This window comes from Oncorhynchus kisutch, linkage group LG28 (assembly GCF_002021735.2).
Source record: "Oncorhynchus kisutch isolate 150728-3 linkage group LG28, Okis_V2, whole genome shotgun sequence".
NCBI lineage: Eukaryota > Metazoa > Chordata > Actinopteri > Salmoniformes > Salmonidae > Oncorhynchus > Oncorhynchus kisutch.
The window spans coordinates 16,210,434-16,234,010 of record NC_034201.2 but is presented as its reverse complement, the minus strand read 5'-3'; the positions used below and the strand labels follow the sequence as shown (position 1 = coordinate 16,234,010).

General features: G+C 44.3%; 1 protein-coding gene and 1 long non-coding RNA gene across 3 annotated transcripts; one reads left to right on the top strand and one right to left on the bottom strand.

The window, feature by feature from the left end:
• Positions 1-321: 321 nt before the first annotated feature.
• LOC109873285 (mitochondrial uncoupling protein 2) lies at positions 322-3,647 on the bottom strand. 2 transcript variants are annotated; one of them, XM_020464927.2, is made up of 8 exons: positions 3,515-3,647; positions 3,017-3,152; positions 2,490-2,696; positions 2,118-2,325; positions 1,819-2,016; positions 1,622-1,723; positions 1,341-1,521; positions 322-1,156 (listed from the first exon to the last, which is right to left on the bottom strand). In XM_020464927.2, exons 3-8 carry the CDS (start codon positions 2,613-2,615, stop codon positions 1,042-1,044), a joined length of 930 nt encoding a protein of 309 aa, XP_020320516.1. In that variant the 5' UTR covers positions 2,616-2,696; positions 3,017-3,152; positions 3,515-3,647; the 3' UTR covers positions 322-1,041. The 2 variants fall into 2 exon arrangements, with proteins under 2 accessions (XP_020320516.1, XP_020320517.1); XM_020464928.2 differs by having other exon boundaries at positions 3,017-3,123.
• A 5,326-nt stretch (positions 3,648-8,973) lies between these two features.
• Positions 8,974-9,508, top strand: LOC109872580 (uncharacterized). Its single transcript, XR_002252489.2, has 2 exons — positions 8,974-9,062; positions 9,237-9,508. It is a non-coding gene; the product is annotated as an uncharacterized LOC109872580 (long non-coding RNA).
• The last annotated feature ends 14,069 nt before the right edge of the window (positions 9,509-23,577 follow it).

Below are 23,577 nucleotides of genomic sequence, written 5' to 3'. Positions count from 1 at the left end.
TTCTTATGGGAGAAGGTATTTGGTTCACTAAAGTCAATGGTTTGGGTCTGCAGTTTTAAATCTCACTTAGCACACTATTGTATGTGTATGCCACTCTAAAGTAAGGATAAAGAAAGTATAAAGATGCTCCATTTTGTAAAAGAAAGCAGGTGTGTATCGAGTGAAGTCTATGCCCCACTTACACGGCCATTTTGTTTTTCAGGGGTCAAAATCGTATTTTACAGAAAGAAGATTCCCATTAGATAAAGAGCTGTAAGTGAGGTTAGTTCTATACTTCTCTACCATTTAGAATGTAATGTTAAGTCCAAAAAGGCAACCCAATTGGGGGAAAAAGTGCAGCTTTATTTATGTTTTAGGTCAACCGAATGTATTGCATTTGCATTGGAATATACATAATTCATGACCTGATAATGAGATATCGACCAGCGATAAACCAAGCTTTCACATCTTAATGAGAAAACGCCACATGTAAACAAATAATACATAGAAATATAAACAACTTCATTATAAGCGCACAACTGTAAACATTTCTTTACACGGTCAAAGAAAAAGAATGAGGGAGAATAAGAGGAACGGTTTATGGCTCCGCTCTACTATCTAAAAGTAGCCATTGTTTCACAGGCCAATTGCTACCAGTCCATTTTACATGGGCCCCGTTTGGGCCTTACACCTTAACATGTATAGTGGTGGATAATCCTACCACAGGAGGCTGCTGATGGGAGGACGGAGCATAATAATGTCAGGAATGGAGCAAATGGAAGGGCATCAAACACAGGGAAACCATGTTGGATGTATTTGATACCATTCCGCTCCAGCCATTACCAGGAGCCTGTCCTCCCCAATTAAGGTGCCACATACCTCCTGTGAATCCTACATATCTGACTCTCTGGCTTTAAAAATGAACATATGTCACCACTGTTAGAAGCCCACTCCAGAAATCCATTTCATGGAACAATGGGGGAGAACAGGCGTGATTTCCACTGTGCTGTGGTGAAGCCTGCAAGGCTCAGTCCAAAGAAACATTAGAAAAATAACAAAAAATCAGAATGGTGACTCCCAGGAAGTCTTTGTTCTCATCATAGTCCTCTTGATCTGCTCATAAGACACAAACATCACAATGTTCCAGGACCCCAGTCGCAGGAAGGAGGGCACAAACCTGTGATAGAGTGGAAAGGAGATGCTATTATAGCTGCGTAGCAGACAGGTGTTTTCAAATCAAAGTTTATTAGTCACGTACACAGTTTAGCAGATGTTATAGCGGGTGCAGCAGTTTTCCATTCTAATCTAGGATAATGTCATTCAAAATGTTTTCTAGCAAGCCTTAATGATCAAACTCTTACCCCTTGTAGAAGGCTGTTGGCCCCTCCTTAGTCAGCATAGTGTAGGCACAGTTAATTGCGCTGCTGTACTGGCCTGATGTTGAATTCATGAATCTGGTCTTAACCACATCTACTGGTGATGCAACAATGGTGGTACATAACCCTGCACCGAGCGCAGCCGTGAAGTGGCATGGAAGGTTATCTGGGGGAGAAATATCAAACATACATGACATTGACATTACATAGCTACATTAATATGTTATGTAACACAGTTCTTGGTCAAAACTAGAGAGTAACCTTACCCGTCATTAGGTCGTACTTCAAAATGAGTTCCTTGATGATGTCGTAGGTGACCAGCTCGCAACAATTCACAATGGCATTGCGCGTTATATTCGGCATGCAGCCTGGAACAGAGGAACATAGATTTAAGTACGTTTTTTGTTCTCAGTATATTTTAGGACAGGCCTTTTTCCTTCCTGACTGTGAGATTGCTACCAACCTTTCCAAAGGCCCCGCACCCCTTCATCTCGAGCGATGGTCCGATAAGCGTCCATAGTACCGTTGTATCTCTTCACCCCGTCAGCCAGACGTACTTGAGCCTGGAAACGCACCTTGACCACGTCTGTGGGCTGAGCAAACATCACAGCCATTGCTCCGGTGGTGCAGCCTGCCATGAGCCGAGTAACGATGCTAGCACCTGAAGAGAGGTGTGCACAGTTAGTTATGGGTCCCCAATAAATTAAGTGTATAAGATAGAGGTCAGCACACGTTAGGTTATATAGGGGTTGTAAAACCTACTGTCAGAGCCATGAGTGTAGAACTGCTTCATGGAATCATAGAGGCCGATACGGACGGAGGCGAAGCTCATCTGCCTCTGGAGCCCTGCCACCAGCCCACTGTAGAGGCTCCTGGCCCCCTCTGTACGCACCATGGTGGTGATGGTACCAAACACGCCCCGATACCTCACAGCCTGGGCCCCATGCCCCAACTGAGCCTCCCCTTGAATCTGGAATACAAAGTAGATAGGATTGCTGACACCTGACTGGGGGATGTTCACCACGGCTTGCGCTTCCTCACATTCAATCTACATTTTAACTGATTTGTACAGATTTAATGTTCCGTTTTAATCAAGGCCACCTAGCCTGCCTCTCATCCATCCACGCCCCTCACCTGTAGTCTGACTTTGGCAGTATCCAAGGGGAAGGTCACAAGGTCAGCGATGCAGGCTGCTGTGCCTGCACCAACAAACTTGACAGCCGTCGTTGGCGCCAGGTCTGTGGGTTTTATTCCAACCATAGCTGTGCCGGAGATGTGTTGCTTGAGTTCAAGACAATCAGTTCAACAGTAGAACAACAAGGATCAGCCTGCTGATCAACTCTGTGGTTAACAGAGGGGACAGGACACAGAGATAATGATTGGATACTGTATCACATCACACAGGTATTTTCATGAAGGACAGGTGACCACTTGCATTTCACCATTCCATTCCATCATATATGAATTTGCACATAGACTTGTCTGTTTAAGATTACTGCTGCTAGCATAGTATGTTCATCCAAACTGACATAGTGTACTTGCATTGTAGCTATACAGAGAATGGTGCGGTCAATCACTGTCTTCCCCTGCTAAGCGGGACATGCTTTGATTTATTTGCTAAGGTTTTCCCATACAGTGCAGCTCTCAGTGGGATGTAGTACCTGTCAGTGAGCGATATTGATGAGGAGAATCTTCAAGTCTCTTTCACAGGTAAATTTCTTGTTTGGAGATGTTTTCCTGATGAAATGCCTTGGTCCATAAAATCTGCCTGGAGACAGCAAAGCAGCATGCCACTACCTGTGAACATCAACAAACTTTCATTGATTCTTATGATTATGACTATAATGATGGTAAAGTATGACTTTATCTGGCATGAAATATGATAACTTCTATTACAACTTAAAATGCTACCACTCATTACAGTTGCTGCTAGTCCTACCATAGGTACCATTTCTCCTTATTTTACCATCAAGTAGACCTACTGTTGCTACTTCTATTTAAATTTAAAACAATTTTAACTCAACAAAATAACCTAGTTACTTGTAAAACAAATTGTCACAAAAATACATCTATAAGTGCAGGCTATAGAGTCAAGTGTAGGTTAAATTATTCAATGCTCTTATTCTGTCATATATCAAGCAATTCATCTGTATATTTACCTCTTGGAATTTTGTTCAAAAAAATGTAATCCAATATATGACCGCAAAAATACAAATGAATCCTCAATTTGTTTAATCCTGTTGTGTTTTGCGCCTTGCTGTTTCAGGGTACTGCACTTTTACAAAAGCACTCTTCAATTTATAGGCTCGTCTTACGCGCTGCAGCTCAGGCATACCGTCAAACTGCGTAGTGAGTCACACATGCTATGTTTATCTCAAGTCAAGTGTTTATGGTAGGACAACAAGTTCAGGTCGTGCGTCTTGGGCTGTTGTTTACTGTATCTGCATCTAAACTTGTGAAGTTGTACATTATGCAATGGGCCATTTCAAACATGCTCTTCACAGGTTATTAGGCTGAATTCAAGCCCGTATGAGACCATGTTTTTATCCAAATTATTTAACCTATTTGGTGAATTTCTTAAAATGTATGCTGTCTCACTAATGTATGCCTTTGTAAATAACACATCCAAAAATAATAGGCCTACAATATCTACATTTAGTATACAAGAAACAATATGGTATGAAAATGATTCAAACCATTATAGGCCTCATTTTCTTTTTTCAAACACAGATCTAACAGCTGTGTACTGAACTATTGAAATAGGCCTACATTTAATGTCAAATAGGCTATAGAATTTTTATTTATTAAGAAAAACATTTTTGTTCCTAAACAGCTGTGTGCTTAATTTATTCACATGACGAAATAACATTGACACATCATCTGTCACCTCTTTAACACAGAACATTTATTTACATATTACCTCCTAGTATCCTGCTTACATCTTAAGCGCACTCATGTTATTGGTCACGGGTTGTATAATAGGTGAGAGTCTAGCCAATCAGGCGGAGGGGCTTGTCTGCATTCCAAAATTGCTCTTCCTTTTCTTTTCAGTCAGTGAGTGCAGAACTCTCACTACTCTCAGTCCTATGCTGCGTTCACTGGCTAGTCGGAAATGTCTGAGTTTTCTAGTTCCGACCAGTGGCAACCCGTTATTCAAGGCAGGTTCATTCAGGGCAGGTTTTTGCCTGTTTTGCATGTTATTTTGGCATTAATACATGTCACATATCAGTTTGCAAACAATGTAAAAAAAAAAAAATATTAAAACATGGTCTCTTTTTTTTCTTTTTTGAGTAAGGCAGCTTCAAAATGCCAGTGTTTCAGCCTAGCTCAGTGTTTTCTGTGGTGGGGCAGCCAGTGGAAAATACAGTGCGTAGGGGTTGGTAATGTTCTCTAGTTGCGCCATGATTGGCTCGGTGTTCTGTCACTCATGGGGACACTGTCACTGCAAAATATACGGGGAGAGCTAGAAAATTCAAGCCCCTTGGGTGCTGCTATAGAGTTACATTAGAAGTGCCCATCCAAGAATGCTCAAGGTCATTGGCCACAGATAAAACAATGTCAAATCACATTATATCTACCGTAGCTTTGATTGGACTGATCATGTCAACATCATACTTTCAAAATCTTAGCTAGCAGGCTAAACAAGCAGTCGTCCTGAATCACATCGACAATCTACTGGCAAATCCTTTTCAATCCTTGTCTTACGAAGAGTAATTATATCGGTGCTCATAGGCCATAAACATTACACAACAAGTTGGAAATCGCAAATTCAACAATGACTGGTTCGGAAGGAATCAGTGGCAAACTGCAAGCGTTGCAAAGCAATCACTAGCCTGCCCATCAGTGGAGTACACGTGTGATCCAAGTCTGGGATAAAGGGTCTCTTTTCCAAGCTTAAAAGGATAAACATTCAACACCATGGGTCAGAAAAGGTTGAATACTTTGGCCATGCTGTCAATCCAGCATGACTTCTGCCCCGTTCAACAGTGAGTTCAAGACAACTGGGAATTCTGAAAAAAAAACAGTGAGTTCAAGACAACTGGGAATTCTGAAAAAAACGAGCTCCGACTGGGAAAATACATTTTGAATGGTCATCCAACTCGGAATTCCAAGTCGGGAACTCGGGCCTCTTTCTAGAGCTCCAACCTGAAGATCACTTATGTCATGATTGAAACTTTTTCAGAGTTCCCAGTGGTCTTGAAAGCACCATAAATCCAGAGAACTTTGTCAACAAGGACCGTCACGCCACCTTCCTGTTCAAGTGGGCACAGCACAATGGTGAGTCCAAAAATGTCTTCTATGCTGCTGCATAAATGATGTTATATGCCAGGGAGATATGTACTGTATACTGTAGCTAAGAACGTAATACTAAGTGTAAGTTGCTGTAACGGAGACGCTGGAAGTTGAAAAGCAGGTGCAGGTGGTGAGTTTAATAGTACAAGAAACATGGAACGAAACACATAACTAATACTGCCTGGGCAATCGAACTAAGGGAGTGACTGATATAGGGGAGGTAATCAGTGAAGTGATGGATCCCTGCTGCTTCCATTTGTTGAGGCAGTATTCTGTAACGGAGATGCTGGGAGTCGTAAAGCAGGTGCAGGTGGTGCGTTTGCAGGTGGAGCGTTTAATATTACAAGTAACATGGCCCGAAACAAAACAAGAGTAGCGTCTAAACATGAAATACATAACCAATACTGCCTGGGGAATGGAACTAAGGGAGTGACAGATATAGGAGAGGTAATCAGTGAAGTGATGGATTTCTGGTGTGCCTCATAATGAGGTGAAGGTGCGCGTAATGATGGTGCCAGGTGTGCGTAATGATGGGTGCCAGGAAGAGTGGTTAGTAAACCGCCGACTTCGAACACTGGAGAGGGGGAGCGGGAGTAGACGTGACAGTTAGTAAGCTGTTAGTAGCCATGTGCCTCACCTTAATCATTTGTTCCCTTTCTCGTTTATAGCCTACTGTTCTGACTTGGTGGTAGCCTATAGCCTGTTTAAGAGAAATGTAATCATTGAATATTGTAAGAGCTTTCATTGTCTGCTTATACACCCCCTTTTACTTAGCCTACGCTTCTGACTTGGTGTAAAGGGAGAATACTGTAAGAATAGCCCATGTTCTGAATTCTGTTGCTGTACATTTCAAAAGTGCTGAACCTATACTTATATTAAATACATCCATCCTAGCTCGCTCATTTATGTCTTAATCGAAATTGTGGATGCCTCTTATACGCTCGTCGTCCCCTTATGCCATAGTTTGTACATCTCAATTGTCAGTAGTAACCACATTTGTTTAAGCAAGTCAGCCATATCAGCTATGTTTTATAAAAAGGCAGTAAATGAGGCTGAATGAACTGTTTCACTGCCAGACAAGGCTCCGCTGATAACCAGGTGTAGTGATGGAAAGAAAGCTCTGGTGTTGGGACAGCTTTAAGTAGGTCCTAACAGTTTAAGGGGACCGTTTGCCATCGCATAATGCAATGAATGTATTGTTTAGTGTTGTGTTGTGAAGTGGCTTTAATGACATTTATTTTGATACAAAATACCATAAAGATCAATGTATCTGTATTTTGAAATTTTCACCCATCCCTGCATCCTTCCTCATACACTGTACTCCAGCCTCCTTTTCTGCTCCATCACTTAACTCTTAATGCTGACTTTAGTTGAACTTTTAATATTTATTTTTCCTCTCTCCCACACATGCATGCACACGCACACTGAGCAGAAAATGTTTTTTCTAGCCAGCTGATTTTATATTTTGAAACAGTCCATACACAGATAAAATATTTCACGCAGTATGATGAGTAAATGGCAAAGCCTTATGTAACATCCATTTGCACTTCTATTTGAGTCCCAAAGAAAGGTCAAGCATCGTGCTGGCCTGGGACAGCCCTTCACTGTCTGGGTTGACTTTACTCAAATGAACCTTATACAGAGCCTTCAGAAAGTATTCATACCCATTGACTTATTCCACATTTTGAGAATGGATTTTTTTTTTACATCTCACCCATCTACATACAATACCCCATAATGACAAAGTGAAAACATTTGAGCAAATTTAATTTGAGAAAATTAATTGAAAATTAAATACAGAAATATTAAATGTACATAAGTATTCACACCCCTAAGTCAATACATGTTAGAATCACCTTTGGCAGTGATTACAGTTACAGAGCGTTACACACTTGGATTGTACAATATTTGCACATGATTCTTTTTTAAATTCTTCAAGGTCTGTCAAGTTGTTTGTTGATCACTGCTCGACAGCCATTTCTAGTCTTGCCATAGCATTTCGAACTGATTTAAGTCAAACTGTAACTAGGCCACTCAGGAACATTAAATGCTGTCTTGGTTAGCAACTCCAGTTTATATTTGGCCTTATCTTTTAAGTTAGAGTGAGTATTTGTGGTTGAATCTGTGTTTGAAATTCACTGCTCAACTTGGGGACCTTACAGATACAGTAATTGTATGTGTGGGGTACAGAGATGAGGTAGTCATTCAAAAATCATTTTAAACACTATTATTGCACACAGAGTGAGTCCATGCAATATATTATGTGACTTGTTAAGCAAAGGTTTACTCCTGAACTTATTTAGGCTTACCATAACAAAGGGGTTGAATACTTATTGACTCAAGACATTTCAGCGTTTCGTTTTTAACGAATTTGTAACCATTTCAAAAAACAAATCCATTTTGACATTATGGGATATTGTGTGTAGCCCAGTGACACAAAATCTCAATTTAATATATTTTAAATTCAGGCTGTAACACAACAAATCTGGAAAAATTCAAGAGGTGTGAATACTTTCTGAAGGCACTGTATAATGCAAAACATTTAGTGAAAAAAACATAATTAGAGTTGAAAATATGATGGACACCCATTTAACTTGTATTTTTTATTCGGTATATAGCGAAAGCTATTTTTATGTACACTATGCCATCGCACAATAAGTCAATTTGATGGAAACACATCTCTGGTGGGAAAATGCGCAAATTTGAGTTATGCAGATTTGTTAATATTCTCTTGAAAATCTGTTGTCAATTGGATGGAAACCTAGCTACTAACAAATTCAACTGCCACCCAATAGTACTGGAACACACCACTACACCATAGCTCTGCCTTTGTTCAAGCTCCACAAGGCACGACCACAGGAATCACAGGCATGTACTGTAGTTTGGGTACACTGTGACACGTTACTACAGGGGAGGAGAGACTTCTGATGCCACCTGCATGTCTTCTCTCTCTCTGGCTGGAACCAGTTTCCTTGACACATCCTATGACCTTTACGCACACACTCTGGTAAACAGCCACCCTACCCTCTCGCTCACAAGCCTGCCCTGCCCCCACTTCTCTTCTCTTATAAAACTGAAACTGATTCCAGACATGGCTGCCTCACACAGCCACCAGATGTCTCGTTCCCCTCCTCCCTCAGTCTACTATGTACTCTGGCTCAGGCTGGTGAAATAGATCATTCCTGCATCACTATAAATATATCGGTCAGTACATCCTTAAGAGGTTAGTAAAGCCCACTGACCCGACGGAAAACTGCCGTGTGACTGGACGTTTGTGTGAGGGTGGGTTTTTGTGTGAGGCCTCCTTTGACTGCAATTAATTTCTCAGATAGTATGATACACATGTACACCTGCTCCCTCTATGGACATAAGAGATCAGAACATGACCTATGGTCTATATATGCAAACTGCAAAGTAAGATATTATCAGTTCAAATACTTTACAAACCTTGAGCACTGTCACCTTGTGTCATAGCCTCACAGGTTTGACAAGTTGCCTTATTGACTAAATGAGCGATTTGATTGGATAATGGACTGATTGATTTTACAGGTTGCATGTATTTAAACCCTGTTTTTTTCTGTGTTTTAGGTGGCTGCAGCATGGGAAGTGATGCAGTCCAGAGGCCTGGCAGGTTACTGTTTGCTGGGCTATGTGTGAGATGGTTTAGGTTGTAGGACAATGGAAGTTAATAGACCATGGACAACCTGCCTCCTGGGCTTGTGTATTTTCCTTTGTTATGTTTTTGTGTTTTAATCCTGCATAGTTTTTAAAGCAATTTATTGATACAATGTAATGGAGCAGCAGAAGATTCTTAAGTTATGGAAAGAACCATGCCCTAAAATAAATGTTTTTGAAACTGATCCTTTGTCTCTACGTCACTCAACTGCTCAACCCAGATCCTAAGAACCTGGTCATTTTTCCACCTTGTGACATGTACCTAATATGCTGTAAGTTGTTTACTAAGAGGGGTGAGTTAGGGCTTCATGGAAATATCTGGGATCAAGTTTCAAGCCACTGGCCCCCCAGCAAAGCTCTCACACATGAAGACAACTAACACCTTTGTATGAGCACAACACAAAATAGAAAAATAAAGTGTAATCAATTTGTTGAAAATTGTCTCAGAGTGAGAGAGAGCTTGAAGGGATGTCTGCAGCATATACTAGGTTAGAGGTCACTGGTGTGTAAACAAGCTGATGGTGGGGTAAGAATCTGCTGACTACCCAGCCAGGTTCCCAGACATACCAGACAATGTTCCTGTTTTCAGATGCACAAGGCTGTATCAAACACGTAGCCTGTGGGATATGGGGTGCTTTCTGCCAAGTCACGTTATTGAGTTGCACATGATTGTGTTCACACCACAATGCAGCTCAGTGTAAACAAGCTGACGGTGGGGTCGGAATCTGCTGGCTACCCAGCCGCCAGCTCTCCCCAGGTACCCACAGCCCGTATCACATTTGAGCTTACAGCAAACTTCCACCATCAGCCCCTAGTCTTTACTAGGTCAGTTGGTGGGGGTCAGAGGGCATGTAGTGGTGTAGGATGATGACCCAGCTCCACATTCTGTGCCAACCCTCCCTGCACAATGACAGAAATAGTTGGGCAGTGAGACAGGCTGACAGGGCGTATTCAAGGGTGTGGCACTGGCACCATCATATCGGATCAATCGTATGAAATTGGAGGTTGTTGTAGTACAGATTGTTGAACCCTTCAGTGAGAACTTTCAATTGACATTTTACATGGATTTACTCTACCACATATAAAAACTGTTTGATGTTGTACCGTATCTGATGACCATGCTACATCAGTCATCTATCCACTATGCCCACATGGCACTGACCCACCATATACATTCAGACCCCTTCCCCTTTTCCACATTTTGTTACGTTACAGCCTTATTCTAAAATGGATTAAATAAAACATTTCCTCATTAATCTACACACAATATCCCATAATGACAAAGCAAAAACAGGTTTTTAGAAATGTTTGCAAATGTATTAAAAACAAAAAAACAGAAATGGCTTATTAACATAACTATTCAGACCTTTTGCTAATGAGACTCGAAATTGAGATCAGGTGCATGCTGTTTCCATAACCTCAGACTGGGGTGAAGGTTCACCTCCCAACAGGACAACGACCCTAAGCACACAGTCAAGACACTGCAGGAGTGGCTTCGGGATAAGTCTCTGCATGTCCTTGAGTGGCCCAGCCAGAGCCCAGACTTGAACCCAATCGAACATCTCTGGAGAGACCTGAAAATAGCTGTGCAGCAAAGCTCCCCGTCCAACCTGACAGCTTGAGAGGATCTGCAGAGAAGAATGGGAGAAACTCCCCAAATACAGGTGTGCCAAGCTTGTAGCATCATACACAAAAAGACTTGAGGCTGTAATCGCTGCCAAAGGTGCTTCAAAGTACTGACTAAAGAATGGGCCTGAATAAATATGTAAATGTTATATTTCAGTTTTTTATCTTTAATACATTTGCAAACATTTCTAATAACTTGTTTTTACTTTGTCATTATGGGCTATTGAGTGTAGATTGAGGGGAAAAAGCAATTTAATAGACTTTAGAATAAGGCTGTAGCGTAACAAAATGTGGAAAAAGTCAAGAGGTCTGAATACTTTCCGAATGCACTGTATGCCACCGAGCCAAGCGGAGACAGACTGCCCATTGTCACAGTTCCAAGACCAGTCAGAAATGTCAAACTAACGCTACGCCAATGACGCTGGTGCATCTCAAAACTGAACTTGGATTTACGTAGCAATGATATCCTTCGCCAAGATTCTTTCTAGCTAATTTCTTACATGATTGTATAACTAGTAAAACAGTTTTGAAGTTGAGAATGCAGTATTTAGGAAGTTTGGCAATGGTTCCGCTAGTTTAGCCCAAAGGGCCAGGGTTCTGGTCTAGAAGCACGGTTTCGACTCCTACGGTTTTGATTCGTTACTGCAGTTTAACTGACTCCCGGCCCAGAAAGAAAATGTCCATACGGCCACATAGAAAGTCAGATTAGAAAATGACTAAACAATTTTGTCATCAGCTTTGTGCACAAAACATCCATTGAATTATTCAAATAATTGTCGCCGAGGCCTTTTATTCATCCAATGTCTGCCATGTTTTTGGATGACGTTTTCCCAACTCGCGCTGCTCCCTGTGCGCACTGAGTGCAAGTGCACAGGTAATGTTGGTCTGTATAAACCGGATGCAACCTGTTACCTTAACAAGTGGACATCTTGGACACAGTCTCCAGTTCTTATTATACCTCAGTCAAAGACAGTATGGAGATAGGATAAAACTGCTTCTCCAATAGAAATCCCTGATCACACTTGTAAGAGATGTCACGGCAACGTTGGCTAGCTAAACTCATGCGTAGGAACACGTCATCGGGTCTAATGGTCGTCTAGCCGAACTACGCATGAGCAGGCTGTCAAATCAAAGGCACTCATTTGATTGAAAGTTGTTTTGACAAATTTAAACGTGTCAGTTTGTCACTTTCACGAAGGTTGGAGTTAAGTGTTTAAAGACATTGGCTTGAATCTAGGTTGTGCCTTTACATTTTGAGAAAATTAACTAAGAAATCATTTTTCCCTTCTCTCATTGACTTCTCAAACCCCAAACCCCAGCTTGGTCTGTTTCACAAGCGTTCCCAGAAGTCTCCTGTATTGCACCTTGGTTTAGAAACTCTGTGCATCAGTGGATTAGCCAAGGAAAACCGGGGAAAACTAATTCAGACAGGATATAGCTGGGAGCACACTAGGATAATTCAGGACACAGATTGCAGTTTTTATGCCCTGATATCAGGAACTGGCGTTGAAAAGTTTGATTAAACAATTCAGAGACTGAAACGAATACATCAGATGACAAATATTTAAGGAGCGCTAATTGATATACAACTCCGAAAACAGCTGTTACTGTCAATAGTAAAACAAAGCTTAAAAGGGTGTTTGAATTAACCTGAATCCTGAAAATGAATAGTGAAGTTGCTTCTGGACATGATAGACTACTCCTCCTTCTTATTTTTCACCCCTTTTCCCTCCCCAATTGGTAGTAGTTACAGTCTTGTCTCATCGCTGCAATTCCCGTACGGACTCGGGAGAGGCGAAGGTCGAGAGCCATGCATCATCTGAAACACAACTCAACCAAGCCGCACTGCTTCCTGACACAATGCCCGTCCAACCCGGAAGCCAGCCGCACCAATGTGTCGGAGGAAACACCGTACACCTGGCTGGCGACAGCGTCAGCGTGCACTGCACCCGGCCCACCACAGGAGTTGCTAGTGCGCGATGAGACAAGGATATCTCTGCCGACCAAACCCTCCCTAACCCAGACGACGCTGGGCCAATTGTGCACCGCCCCATGGGCCTCCCAGTTGCGGCCAGCTGCGACAGAGCCTGGACCCAGAATCTCTAGTGGCACAGCGAGCACTACGATGCAGTGCACTCAGGAGGCACCACCATTCTATACCTGGGTATACCCTCCACTACACCACTGCACCACTCGGGAGGCACCACCATTCTATACCTGGGTATACCCTCCACTACACCACTGCAACACTCGGGAGGCACCACCATTCTATACCTGGGTATACCCTCCACTACACCACTGCACCACTCGGGAGGCACCACCATTCTATACCTGGGTATACTCTCCACTACACCACTGCACCACTCGGGAGGCACCACCATTCTATACCTGGGTATACCCTCCACTACACCACTGCACCACTCGGGAGGCACCACCATTCTATACCTGGGTATACCCTCTACTACACCACTGCAACACTCGGGAGGCACCACCATTCTATACCTGGGTATACCCTACACTACACCACTGCACCACTCGGGAGGCACCACCATTCTATACCTGGGTATACCCTCCACTACACCACTGATATGGAAGAAAGAACGGAAAACTGGTTACTGACACTGTGAACAATGTAGCACATGCTGTTCTGGAATAATGTAGCACATGCTGTTCTGGAACAATATAGCACCTGCTGTTCTGGAACAATATAGCACATGCTGTTCAGGAGCAATGAGGGTGAGATTGGGGCGGAAGGCTAAAATACAGAGAGAGGAAAGTGCCGAGTAAGCAAAATGGTGTTGAAAATACTGATTTTAGATGTCTTTTCCAGACATCACATGCATTTCAGGTGCTGAATGAAAGGTTGGAAGACATCTTTTCAGGACGTAATAAATACGTCTTATGCTGTTTATACAGTATACCTTAGTTGGATACACTGACTGTTAGTCACTCTGGAAAAGAGCGCCTGCTGAATGACCAAAGTTCAAATGTAAAACAAACTAGATGCGGACCAGATCCAAATCTGAACGAATCATAGACGTCTAGGCTATGTTTCACAAGTTTGATCATCACAGTACAGTACAGCCCAGTTTAGTACAGAAGAGCAGACTAAAACACAGAAGAGTACAGTACAGTTCAGTACAGTATGGTATGGTACAGGAGAGTATAGTTTAATTCAGTAGAGTAGAGTACATTAGAGTAAAGTAGGGTACAATACAATACATCTATGATTGGTTTAGATTTGGTCCGGTCCGGAACAAAAATCAACATCCGTGGGCGTTGAAATCAAGGCTGGTCTGGACTGCACCAAAAAAAGACGGAGGACCAAAAAACGATGTCCAAAAGACATCAAATGCTTAGTTGGTGTGCAGTTTTGTACTAGGGTACCACACTCTGTGCTTTTGGATTCTAGAGGCTCCTGCTTCTAATGAGGGGATTACTAGAAAGAATAGTATGGGTTTACTAGTGAGAGCAACACAGGATCCCAGTACAGAGATACAGTATTAAATAGAGACTGTTTAACTCAAGCAATGCACGCACTCGCACACCCACACCCACACGCACTCGCACACCCACACGCACACCCACACCCACACCCACACCCACACCCACACCCACACCCACACTCACTTACTCACTCACTCACTCACTCACTCACTCACTCACTCACTCACACACAGGAGGAGAGAGGATATATACTACATGTATGTGGACACCTGATCGTCAAACATCTCATTCCAAACTCCTGGGTATTAATACGGAGTTGCTACAACAACCTCCACTCTTCTGGGAAGGCTTCCACTAGATGTTGGGACATTTTTGGGGGGACTTCCATTTAGCCAAAAGAACATTAGTGAGGTTGGGCACAGATGTTGGGCGATTAGGTCTGGCTCGCAGTCGGCATTCCAAATCATCCCAAAGGTGTTTGATGGTGTTGAGATCAGGGCTCTGTGCAGGCCAGTCAAGTTCTTCCACTCCGATCTCGAAAAAGCATTTCTATATGGACCTCGCTTTGTGCACAGGGGCATTGTCATGCTGAAACAGGAAAGGGCCTTCCCCAAACTGTTGCCACATAGCTGGAAGAACAGAATCGTATAGAATGTCATTGTATTCTGTAGCGTTAAGGTTTTCCTTAGCTGAAACCAAGGGGCCTAGCCCGAACCATGAAAAACAGCCCCAGACCATTATTCCTCCTCTACCAAAATGTACAGTTGGCACTATGTATTGGTGCAGGTAACGTTCTCCTGGCATCCGCAAAACCAAGTTTCGTCCGTCGGACTGCCAGATGGTGAAGCGTGATTCGTCACTCCAGAGAACTCCAGTTTCCACTACTCCAGAGTCCAATGGTGGCGAGCTTTACACCACTCCAGAGGACACTTCAAATCAAATCAAATTTTATTTGCCACATACACATGGTTAGCAGATGTTAATGCGAGTGTAGCGAAATGCTTGTGCTTCTAGTTCCGACAATGCAGTAATAACCAACACGTAATCTAACTAACAATTCCAAAACTACTGTCTTATACACACAAGTGTAAGGGGATAAAGAATATGTACATAAAGATATATGAATGAGTGATGGTACAGAGCGGCATAGGCAAGATACAGTAGATTGTATCGAGTACAGTATATACATATGAGATGAGTATGTAAACAAAGTGGCATAGTTAAAGTGGCTAGTGATACATGTATTACATAAAGATGCAGTAGATGATATAGAGTACAGTATATACGTATACATATGAGATGAATAATGTAGGGTATGTAAACATTATATTAGGTAGCATTGTTTAAAGTGGCTAGTGATATATTTGACATAATTTCCCATCAATTCCCATTATTAAAGTGGCTGGAGTTGAGTCAGTGTGTTGGCAGCAGCCACTCAATGTTAGTGGTGGCTGTTTAACAGTCTGATGGCCTTGAGATAAAAGCTGTTTTTCAGTCTCTCGGTCCCAGCTTTGATGCACCTGTACTGACCTCGCCTTCTGGATGATAGCGGGGTGAACAGGCAGTGGCTCGGGTGGTTGTTGTCCTTGATGATCTTTATGGCCTTCCTGTAACATCGGGTGGTGTAGGTGTCCTGGAGGGCAGGTAGTTTGCCCCCAGTGATGCGTTGTGCAGACGTCACTACCCTCTGGAGAGCCTTACGGTTGTGGGCGGAGCAGTTGCCATACCAGGCGGTGATACAGCCCGCCAGGATGCTCTCGATTGTGCATCTGTAGAAGTTTGTGAGTGCTTTTGGTGACAAGCCGAATTTCTTCAGCCTCCTGAGGTTGAAGATGCGCTGCTGCGCCTTCTTCACGATGCTGTCTGTGTGGGTGGACCAATTCAGTTTGTCTGTGATGTGTATGCCAAGGAACTTAAAACTTGCTACCCTCTCCACTACTGTTCCATCGATGTGGATAGGGGGGTGTTCCCTCTGCTGTTTCCTGAAGTCCACAATCATCTCCTTAGTTTTGTTGACGTTGAGTGTGAGGTTATTTTCCTGACACCACACTCCGAGGGCCCTCACCTCCTCCCTGTAGGCCGTCTCGTCGTTGTTGGTAATCAAGCCTACCACTGTTGTGTCGTCCGCAAACTTGATGATTGAGTTGGAGGCGTGCGTGGCCATGCAGTCGTGGGTGAACAGGGAGTACAGGAGAGGGCTCAGAACGCACCCTTGTGGGGCCCCAGTGTTGAGGATCAGCGGGGTGGAGATGTTGTTGCCTACCCTCACCACCTGGGGGGCGGCCCGTCAGGAAGTCCAGTACCCAGTTGCACAGGGCGGGGTCGAGACCCAGGGTCTCGAGCTTGATGACGAGCTTGGAGGGTACTATGGTGTTAAATGCCGAGCTGTAGTCGATGAACAGCATTCTCACATAGGTATTCCTCTTGTCCAGATGGGTTAGGGCAGTGTGGTTGAGATTGCATCGTCTGTGGACCTATTTGGGCGGTAAGCAAATTGGAGTGGGTCTAGGGTGTCAGGTAGGGTGGAGGTGATATGGTCCTTGACTAGTCTCTCAAAGCACTTCATGATGACGGAAGTGAGTGCTACGGGGCAGTAGTCGTTTAGCTCAGTTACCTTACCTTTTTGGGAACAGGAACAATGGTGGCCCTCTTGAAGCATGTGGGAACAGCAGACTGGGATAGGGATTGATTGAATATGTCCGCAAACACACCAGCCTGCTGGTCTGCGCATGCTCTGAGGGCGCGGCTGGGGATGCCGTCTGGGCCTACAGCCTTGCGAGGGTTAACACGTTTAAATGTTTTACTCACCTCGGCTGCAGTGAAGGAGAGTCCGCATGTTTTGGTTGCAGGCCGTGTCAGTGGCACTGTATTGTCCTCAAAGCGGGCAAAAAAGTTATTTAGTCTGCCTGGGAGCAAGACATCCTGGTCCGTGACGGGACTGGTTTTCTTTTTGTAATCCGTGATTGACTGTAGACCCTGCCACATACCTCTTGTGTCTGAGCCGTTGAATTGCGACTCTACTTTGTCTCTATACTGACGCTTAGCTTGTTTGATTGCCTTGCGGAGGGAATAGCTACACTGTTTGTATTCGGTCATGTTACCGGTCACTTTGTCCTGATTAAAAGCAGTGGTTCGCGCTTTCAGTTTCACGCGAATGCTGCCATCAATCCACGGTTTCTGGTTTGGGAATGTTTTAATCGTTGCTATGGGAACGACATCTTCAACGCACGTTCTAATGAACTCGCACACCGAATCAGTGTATTCGCCAATGTTGTTGTCTGACGCAATACGAAACATATCCCAGTCCATGTGATGGAAGCAGTCTTGGAGTGTGGAATCAGATTGGTCGGACCAGCGTTGAACAGACCTCAGCGTGGGAGCTTCTTGTTTTAGTTTCTGTCTGTAGGCAGGGATCAACAAAATGGAGTCGTGGTCAGCGTTTCCGAAAAGGAGGGCGGGGCAGGGCCTTATATGCGTCGCGGAAGTTAGAATAGCAGTGATCCAAGGTTTTGCCAGCCCTGGTTGCGCAATCGATATGCTGATACAATTTAGGGAGTCTTGTTTTCAGATTAGCCTTGTTAAAATCCCCAGCTACAATGAATGCAGCCTCAGGATGTATGGATTCCAGTTTGCAAAGAGTCAAATAAAGTTCGTTCAGAGCCATCGATGTGTCTGCTTGGGGGGGAATATATACGGCTGTGATTATAATCGAAGAGAATTCCCTTGGTAGATAATGCGGTCGACATTTGATTGTGAGGAATTCTAAATCAGGTGAACAGAAGGACTTGAGTTCCTGTATGCTTTTGTGACCACACCACGTATCGTTGGCCATAAGGCATACACCCCCGCCCCTCTTCTTACCAGAAAGATGTTTGTTTCTGTCGGCGCGATGCGTGGAGAAACCAGCTGGCTGCACCGACTCCGATAGCGTCTCTCCAGTGAGCCATGTTTCCGTGAAGCAAAGAACGTTACAGTCTCTGATGTCCCTCTGGAATGCTACCCTTGCTCGGATTTCATCAACCTTGTTGTCAAGAGACTGGATATTGGTGAGAAGTATACTGGGGAGGGGTGCACGATGTGCCAGTCTCCGGAGTCTGACCAGAAGACCGCTACGTTTCCCTCTTTTACGAAGTCGTTTTTTTGGGTTGCCGGCTGGGATCCATTCCGTTGTCCTGGGTGAAAGGCAGAACACAGGATCCGCTTCGCGAAAGTCATATTCTTGGTCGTACTGATGGTGAGTTGACGCTCTTATATTCAGTAGTTCTTCTCGACTGTATGTAATGAAACCTAAGATACCCTGGGGTACTAATGTAAGAAATAACACGTAAAAAAACAAAAAACTGCATAGTTTCCTAGGAACGTGAAGCGAGGCGGCCATCTCTGTCGGCGCCGGTGATCTTAGGCCTGTATGCGGCTGCTCGGCCATGGTAACCATGGAGCTTCAGCACTTCAGCACTACGAGCTTCAGCACTCAGTGGTCCCATTCTGTGTGCTTGTGTGGGATTGTGCATTCCTATTGTAACTCGGGCAGTTGTTGTTGCCATTCTGTACCTGTCCCGCAGGTGTGATGTTCGGATGTACCGATCCTATGCAAGCGTTGTTACACATGGTCTGCCACTGCGAAGACGATCAGCTGTCTGTCCTATCTCCCTGTAGTGCTGTCTTTGGCATCTCACAGTACGGCCACATCTGCAGTCCTCATGCGTCCTTGCAGCATGCCTAAGGCACGTTCATGCAGATCAGCAGGGACCCTGGGCATCTTTCTTTTGGTGTTTTTCAGAGTCGGTAGAAAGGCCTCTTTAGTGTCCTAAGTTTTCATAACTGTGACCTTAACTGCCTACCGTCTGTAAGCTGTTAGTGCCTTAACGACCGTTCCACAGGTGCATGTTCATTCATTGTTTATGGTTCATTGAACAAGCACGGGAAACCGTGTTTAAACCCTTTACAATGAAGATCTGTGAAGTTATTTGGATTTTTACGAATTATCTTTGAAAGACAGGGGCCTGAAAAAGAGACGTTTCTTTTTTTGCAGAGTTTACTTGAGTAGTTTTTTGGGTTTCTGTACTTTACTTTACTATCTATATTTTTGACAACTTTTACTTTTACTCCACTATATTCCTATAGAAAATAATATACTTTTTACTCCATACATTTTCCCTGACACCCAAAAGTACTTGTTACATTTTGAATACTTAGCAGGACAGAAAAATTGTCAAATTCACGTGCTTATCAAGAGAACATGCCCGGTCATCCCTACTGCCTCCGATCTGATGGACTCACTAAACACAAATGCTTAGTTTGTAAATGATGTGTGAGTGTTGGAGTGTGCCCCTGGCTATCTGTAAATGATGTGTGAGTGTTGGAGTGTGCCCCTGGCTATCTGTAAATGATGTGTGAGTGTTGGAGTGTGCCCCTGGCTATCTGTAAATGATGTGTGAGTGTTGGAGTGTGCCCCTGGCTATCTGTAAATGATGTGTGAGTGTTGGAGTGTGCCCCTGGCTATCTGTAAATGCTGTGTGAGTGTTGGAGTGTGCCCCTGGCTATCTGTAAATGTTGTGTGAGTGTTGGAGTGTGCCCCTGGCTATCTGTAAATGATGTGTGAGTGTTGGAGTGTGCCCCTGGCTATCTGTAAATGATGTGTGAGTGTTGGAGTGTGCCCCTGGCTATCTGTAAATGATGTGTGAGTGTTGGAGTGTGCCCCTGGCTATCTGTAAATGATGTCTGAGTGTTGGAGTGTGCCCCTGGCTATCTGTAAATGATGTGTGAGTGTTGGAGTGTGCCCCTGGCTATCTGTAAATGATGTGTGAGTGTTGGAGTGTGCCCCTGGCTATCTGTAAATGATGTCTGAGTGTTGGAGTGTGCCCCTGGCTATCTGTAAATGATGTGTGAGTGTTGGAGTGTGCCCCTGGCTATCTGTAAATGATGTGTGAGTGTTGGAGTGTGCCCCTGGCTATCTGTAAATGATGTGTGAGTGTTGGAGTGTGCCCCTGGCTATCTGTAAATGATGTGTGAGTGTTGGAGTGTGCCCCTGGCTATCTGTAAATGATGTGTGAGTGTTGGAGTGTGCCCCTGGCTATCTGTAAATGATGTGTGAGTGTTGGAGTGTGCCCCTGGCTATCTGTAAATGATGTGTGAGTGTTGGAGTGTGCCCCTGGCTATCTGTAAATGATGTCTGAGTGTTGGAGTGTGCCCCTGGCTATCTGTAAATGATGTGTGAGTGTTGGAGTGTGCCCCTGGCTATCTGTAAATGATGTGTGAGTGTTGGAGTGTGCCCCTGGCTATCTGTAAATGATGTGTGAGTGTTGGAGTGTGCCCCTGGCTATCTGTAAATGATGTCTGAGTGTTGGAGTGTGCCCCTGGCTATCTGTAAATGATGTGTGAGTGTTGGAGTGTGCCCCTGGCTATCTGTAAATGATGTGTGAGTGTTGGAGTGTGCCCCTGGCTATCTGTAAATGATGTCTGAGTGTTGGAGTGTGCCCCTGGCTATCTGTAAATGATGTCTGAGTGTTGGAGTGTGCCCCTGGCTATCTGTAAATGATGTGTGAGTGTTGGAGTGTGCCCCTGGCTATCTGTAAATGATGTGTGAGTGTTGGAGTGTGCCCCTGGCTATCTGTAAATGATGTGTGAGTGTTGGAGTGTGCCCCTGGCTATCTGTAAATGATGTGTGAGTGTTGGAGTGTGCCCCTGGCTATCTGTAAATGATGTCTGAGTGTTGGAGTGTGCCCCTGGCTATCTGTAAATGATGTGTGAGTGTTGGAGTGTGCCCCTGGCTATCTGTAAATGATGTGTGAGTGTTGGAGTGTGCCCCTGGCTATCTGTAAATGATGTGTGAGTGTTGGAGTGTGCCCCTGGCTATCTGTAAATGATGTGTGAGTGTTGGAGTGTGCCCCTGGCTATCTGTAAATGATGTGTGAGTGTTGGAGTGTGCCCCTGGCTATCTGTAAATGATGTGTGAGTGTTGGAGTGTGCCCCTGGCTATCTGTAAATGATGTGTGAGTGTTGGAGTGTGCCCCTGGCTATCTGTAAATGATGTGTGAGTGTTGGAGTGTGCCCCTGGCTATCTGTAAATGTTGTGTGAGTGTTGGAGTGTGCCCCTGGCTATCTGTAAATGATGTGTGAGTGTTGGAGTGTGCCCCTGGCTATCTGTAAATGATGTCTGAGTGTTGGAGTGTGCCCCTGGCTATCTGTAAATGATGTGTGAGTGTTGGAGTGTGCCCCTGGCTATCTGTAAATGATGTCTGAGTGTTGGAGTGTGCCCCTGGCTATCTGTAAATGATGTGTGAGTGTTGGAGTGTGCCCCTGGCTATCTGTAAATGATGTGTGAGTGTTGGAGTGTGCCCCTGGCTATCTGTAAATGATGTCTGAGTGTTGGAGTGTGCCCCTGGCTATCTGTAAATGATGTCTGAGTGTTGGAGTGTGCCCCTGGCTATCTGTAAATGATGTGTGAGTGTTGGAGTGTGCCCCTGGCTATCTGTAAATGATGTGTGAGTGTTGGAGTGTGCCCCTGGCTATCTGTAAATGATGTGTGAGTGTTGGAGTGTGCCCCTGGCTATCTGTAAATGATGTGTGAGTGTTGGAGTGTGCCCCTGGCTATCTGTAAATGATGTCTGAGTGTTGGAGTGTGCCCCTGGCTATCTGTAAATGATGTGTGAGTGTTGGAGTGTGCCCCTGGCTATCTGTAAATGATGTGTGAGTGTTGGAGTGTGCCCCTGGCTATCTGTAAATGATGTGTGAGTGTTGGAGTGTGCCCCTGGCTATCTGTAAATGATGTGTGAGTGTTGGAGTGTGCCCCTGGCTATCTGTAAATGATGTGTGAGTGTTGGAGTGTGCCCCTGGCTATCTGTAAATGATGTGTGAGTGTTGGAGTGTGCCCCTGGCTATCTGTAAATGATGTGTGAGTGTTGGAGTGTGCCCCTGGCTATCTGTAAATGATGTGTGAGTGTTGGAGTGTGCCCCTGGCTATCTGTAAATGTTGTGTGAGTGTTGGAGTGTGCCCCTGGCTATCTGTAAATGATGTGTGAGTGTTGGAGTGTGCCCCTGGCTATCTGTAAATGATGTCTGAGTGTTGGAGTGTGCCCCTGGCTATCTGTAAATGATGTGTGAGTGTTGGAGTGTGCCCCTGGCTATCTGTAAATGATGTGTGAGTGTTGGAGTGTGCCCCTGGCTATCTGTAAATGATGTGTGAGTGTTGGAGTGTGCCCCTGGCTATCTGTAAATGATGTGTGAGTGTTGGAGTGTGCCCCTGGCTATCTGTAAATGATGTGTGAGTGTTGGAGTGTGCCCCTGGCTATCTGTAAATGATGTGTGAGTGTTGGAGTGTGCCCCTGGCTATCTGTAAATGATGTGTGAGTGTTGGAGTGTGCCCCTGGCTATCTGTAAATGATGTGTGAGTGTTGGAGTGTGCCCCTGGCTATCTGTAAATGATGTGTGAGTGTTGGAGTGTGCCCCTGGCTATCTGTAAATGATGTGTGAGTGTTGGAGTGTGCCCCTGGCTATCTGTAAATGATGTGTGAGTGTTGGAGTGTGCCCCTGGCTATCTGTAAATGATGTGTGAGTGTTGGAGTGTGCCCCTGGCTATCTGTAAATGATGTGTGAGTGTTGGAGTGTGCCCCTGGCTATCTGTAAATGATGTGTGAGTGTTGGTGTGCCCCTGGCTATCTGTAAATGATGTGTGAGTGTTGGAGTGTGCCCCTGGCTATCTGTAAATGATGTGTGAGTGTTGGAGTGTGCCCCTGGCTATCTGTAAATGATGTGTGAGTGTTGGAGTGTGCCCCTGGCTATCTGTAAATGATGTGTGAGTGTTGGAGTGTGCCCCTGGCTATCTGTAAATGATGTGTGAGTGTTGGAGTGTGCCCCTGGCTATCTGTAAATGATGTGTGAGTGTTGGAGTGTGCCCCTGGCTATCTGTAAATGATGTGTGAGTGTTGGAGTGTGCCCCTGGCTATCTGTAAATGATGTGTGAGTGTTGGAGTGTGCCCCTGGCTATCTGTAAATGATGTGTGAGTGTTGGAGTGTGCCCCTGGCTATCTGTAAATGATGTGTGAGTGTTGGAGTGTGCCCCTGGCTATCTGTAAATGTTAAAAACAAGAAAACTGTGCCATCTGGTTGTTTTAATATAAGGATTTTGAAATGATTTATACTTGACTTTTTATACTGAAGTATATTTTAGCAATTACATTTA

Coding starts and splice junctions, on each gene's coding strand:
- LOC109873285 (XM_020464927.2), bottom strand. CDS start 2,615: ATGGTTGGAATAAAACCCACAGACCTGGCGCCAACGACGGCTGTCAAG. Junction 1,724..1,818: donor GGTGCGGGGCCTTTGGAAAG/GTTGGTAGCAAT, acceptor CCTCTGTTCCAG/GCTGCATGCCGAATATAACG. Junction 1,522..1,621: donor GAAGTACGACCTAATGACGG/GTAAGGTTACTC, acceptor TTTCTCCCCCAG/ATAACCTTCCATGCCACTTC.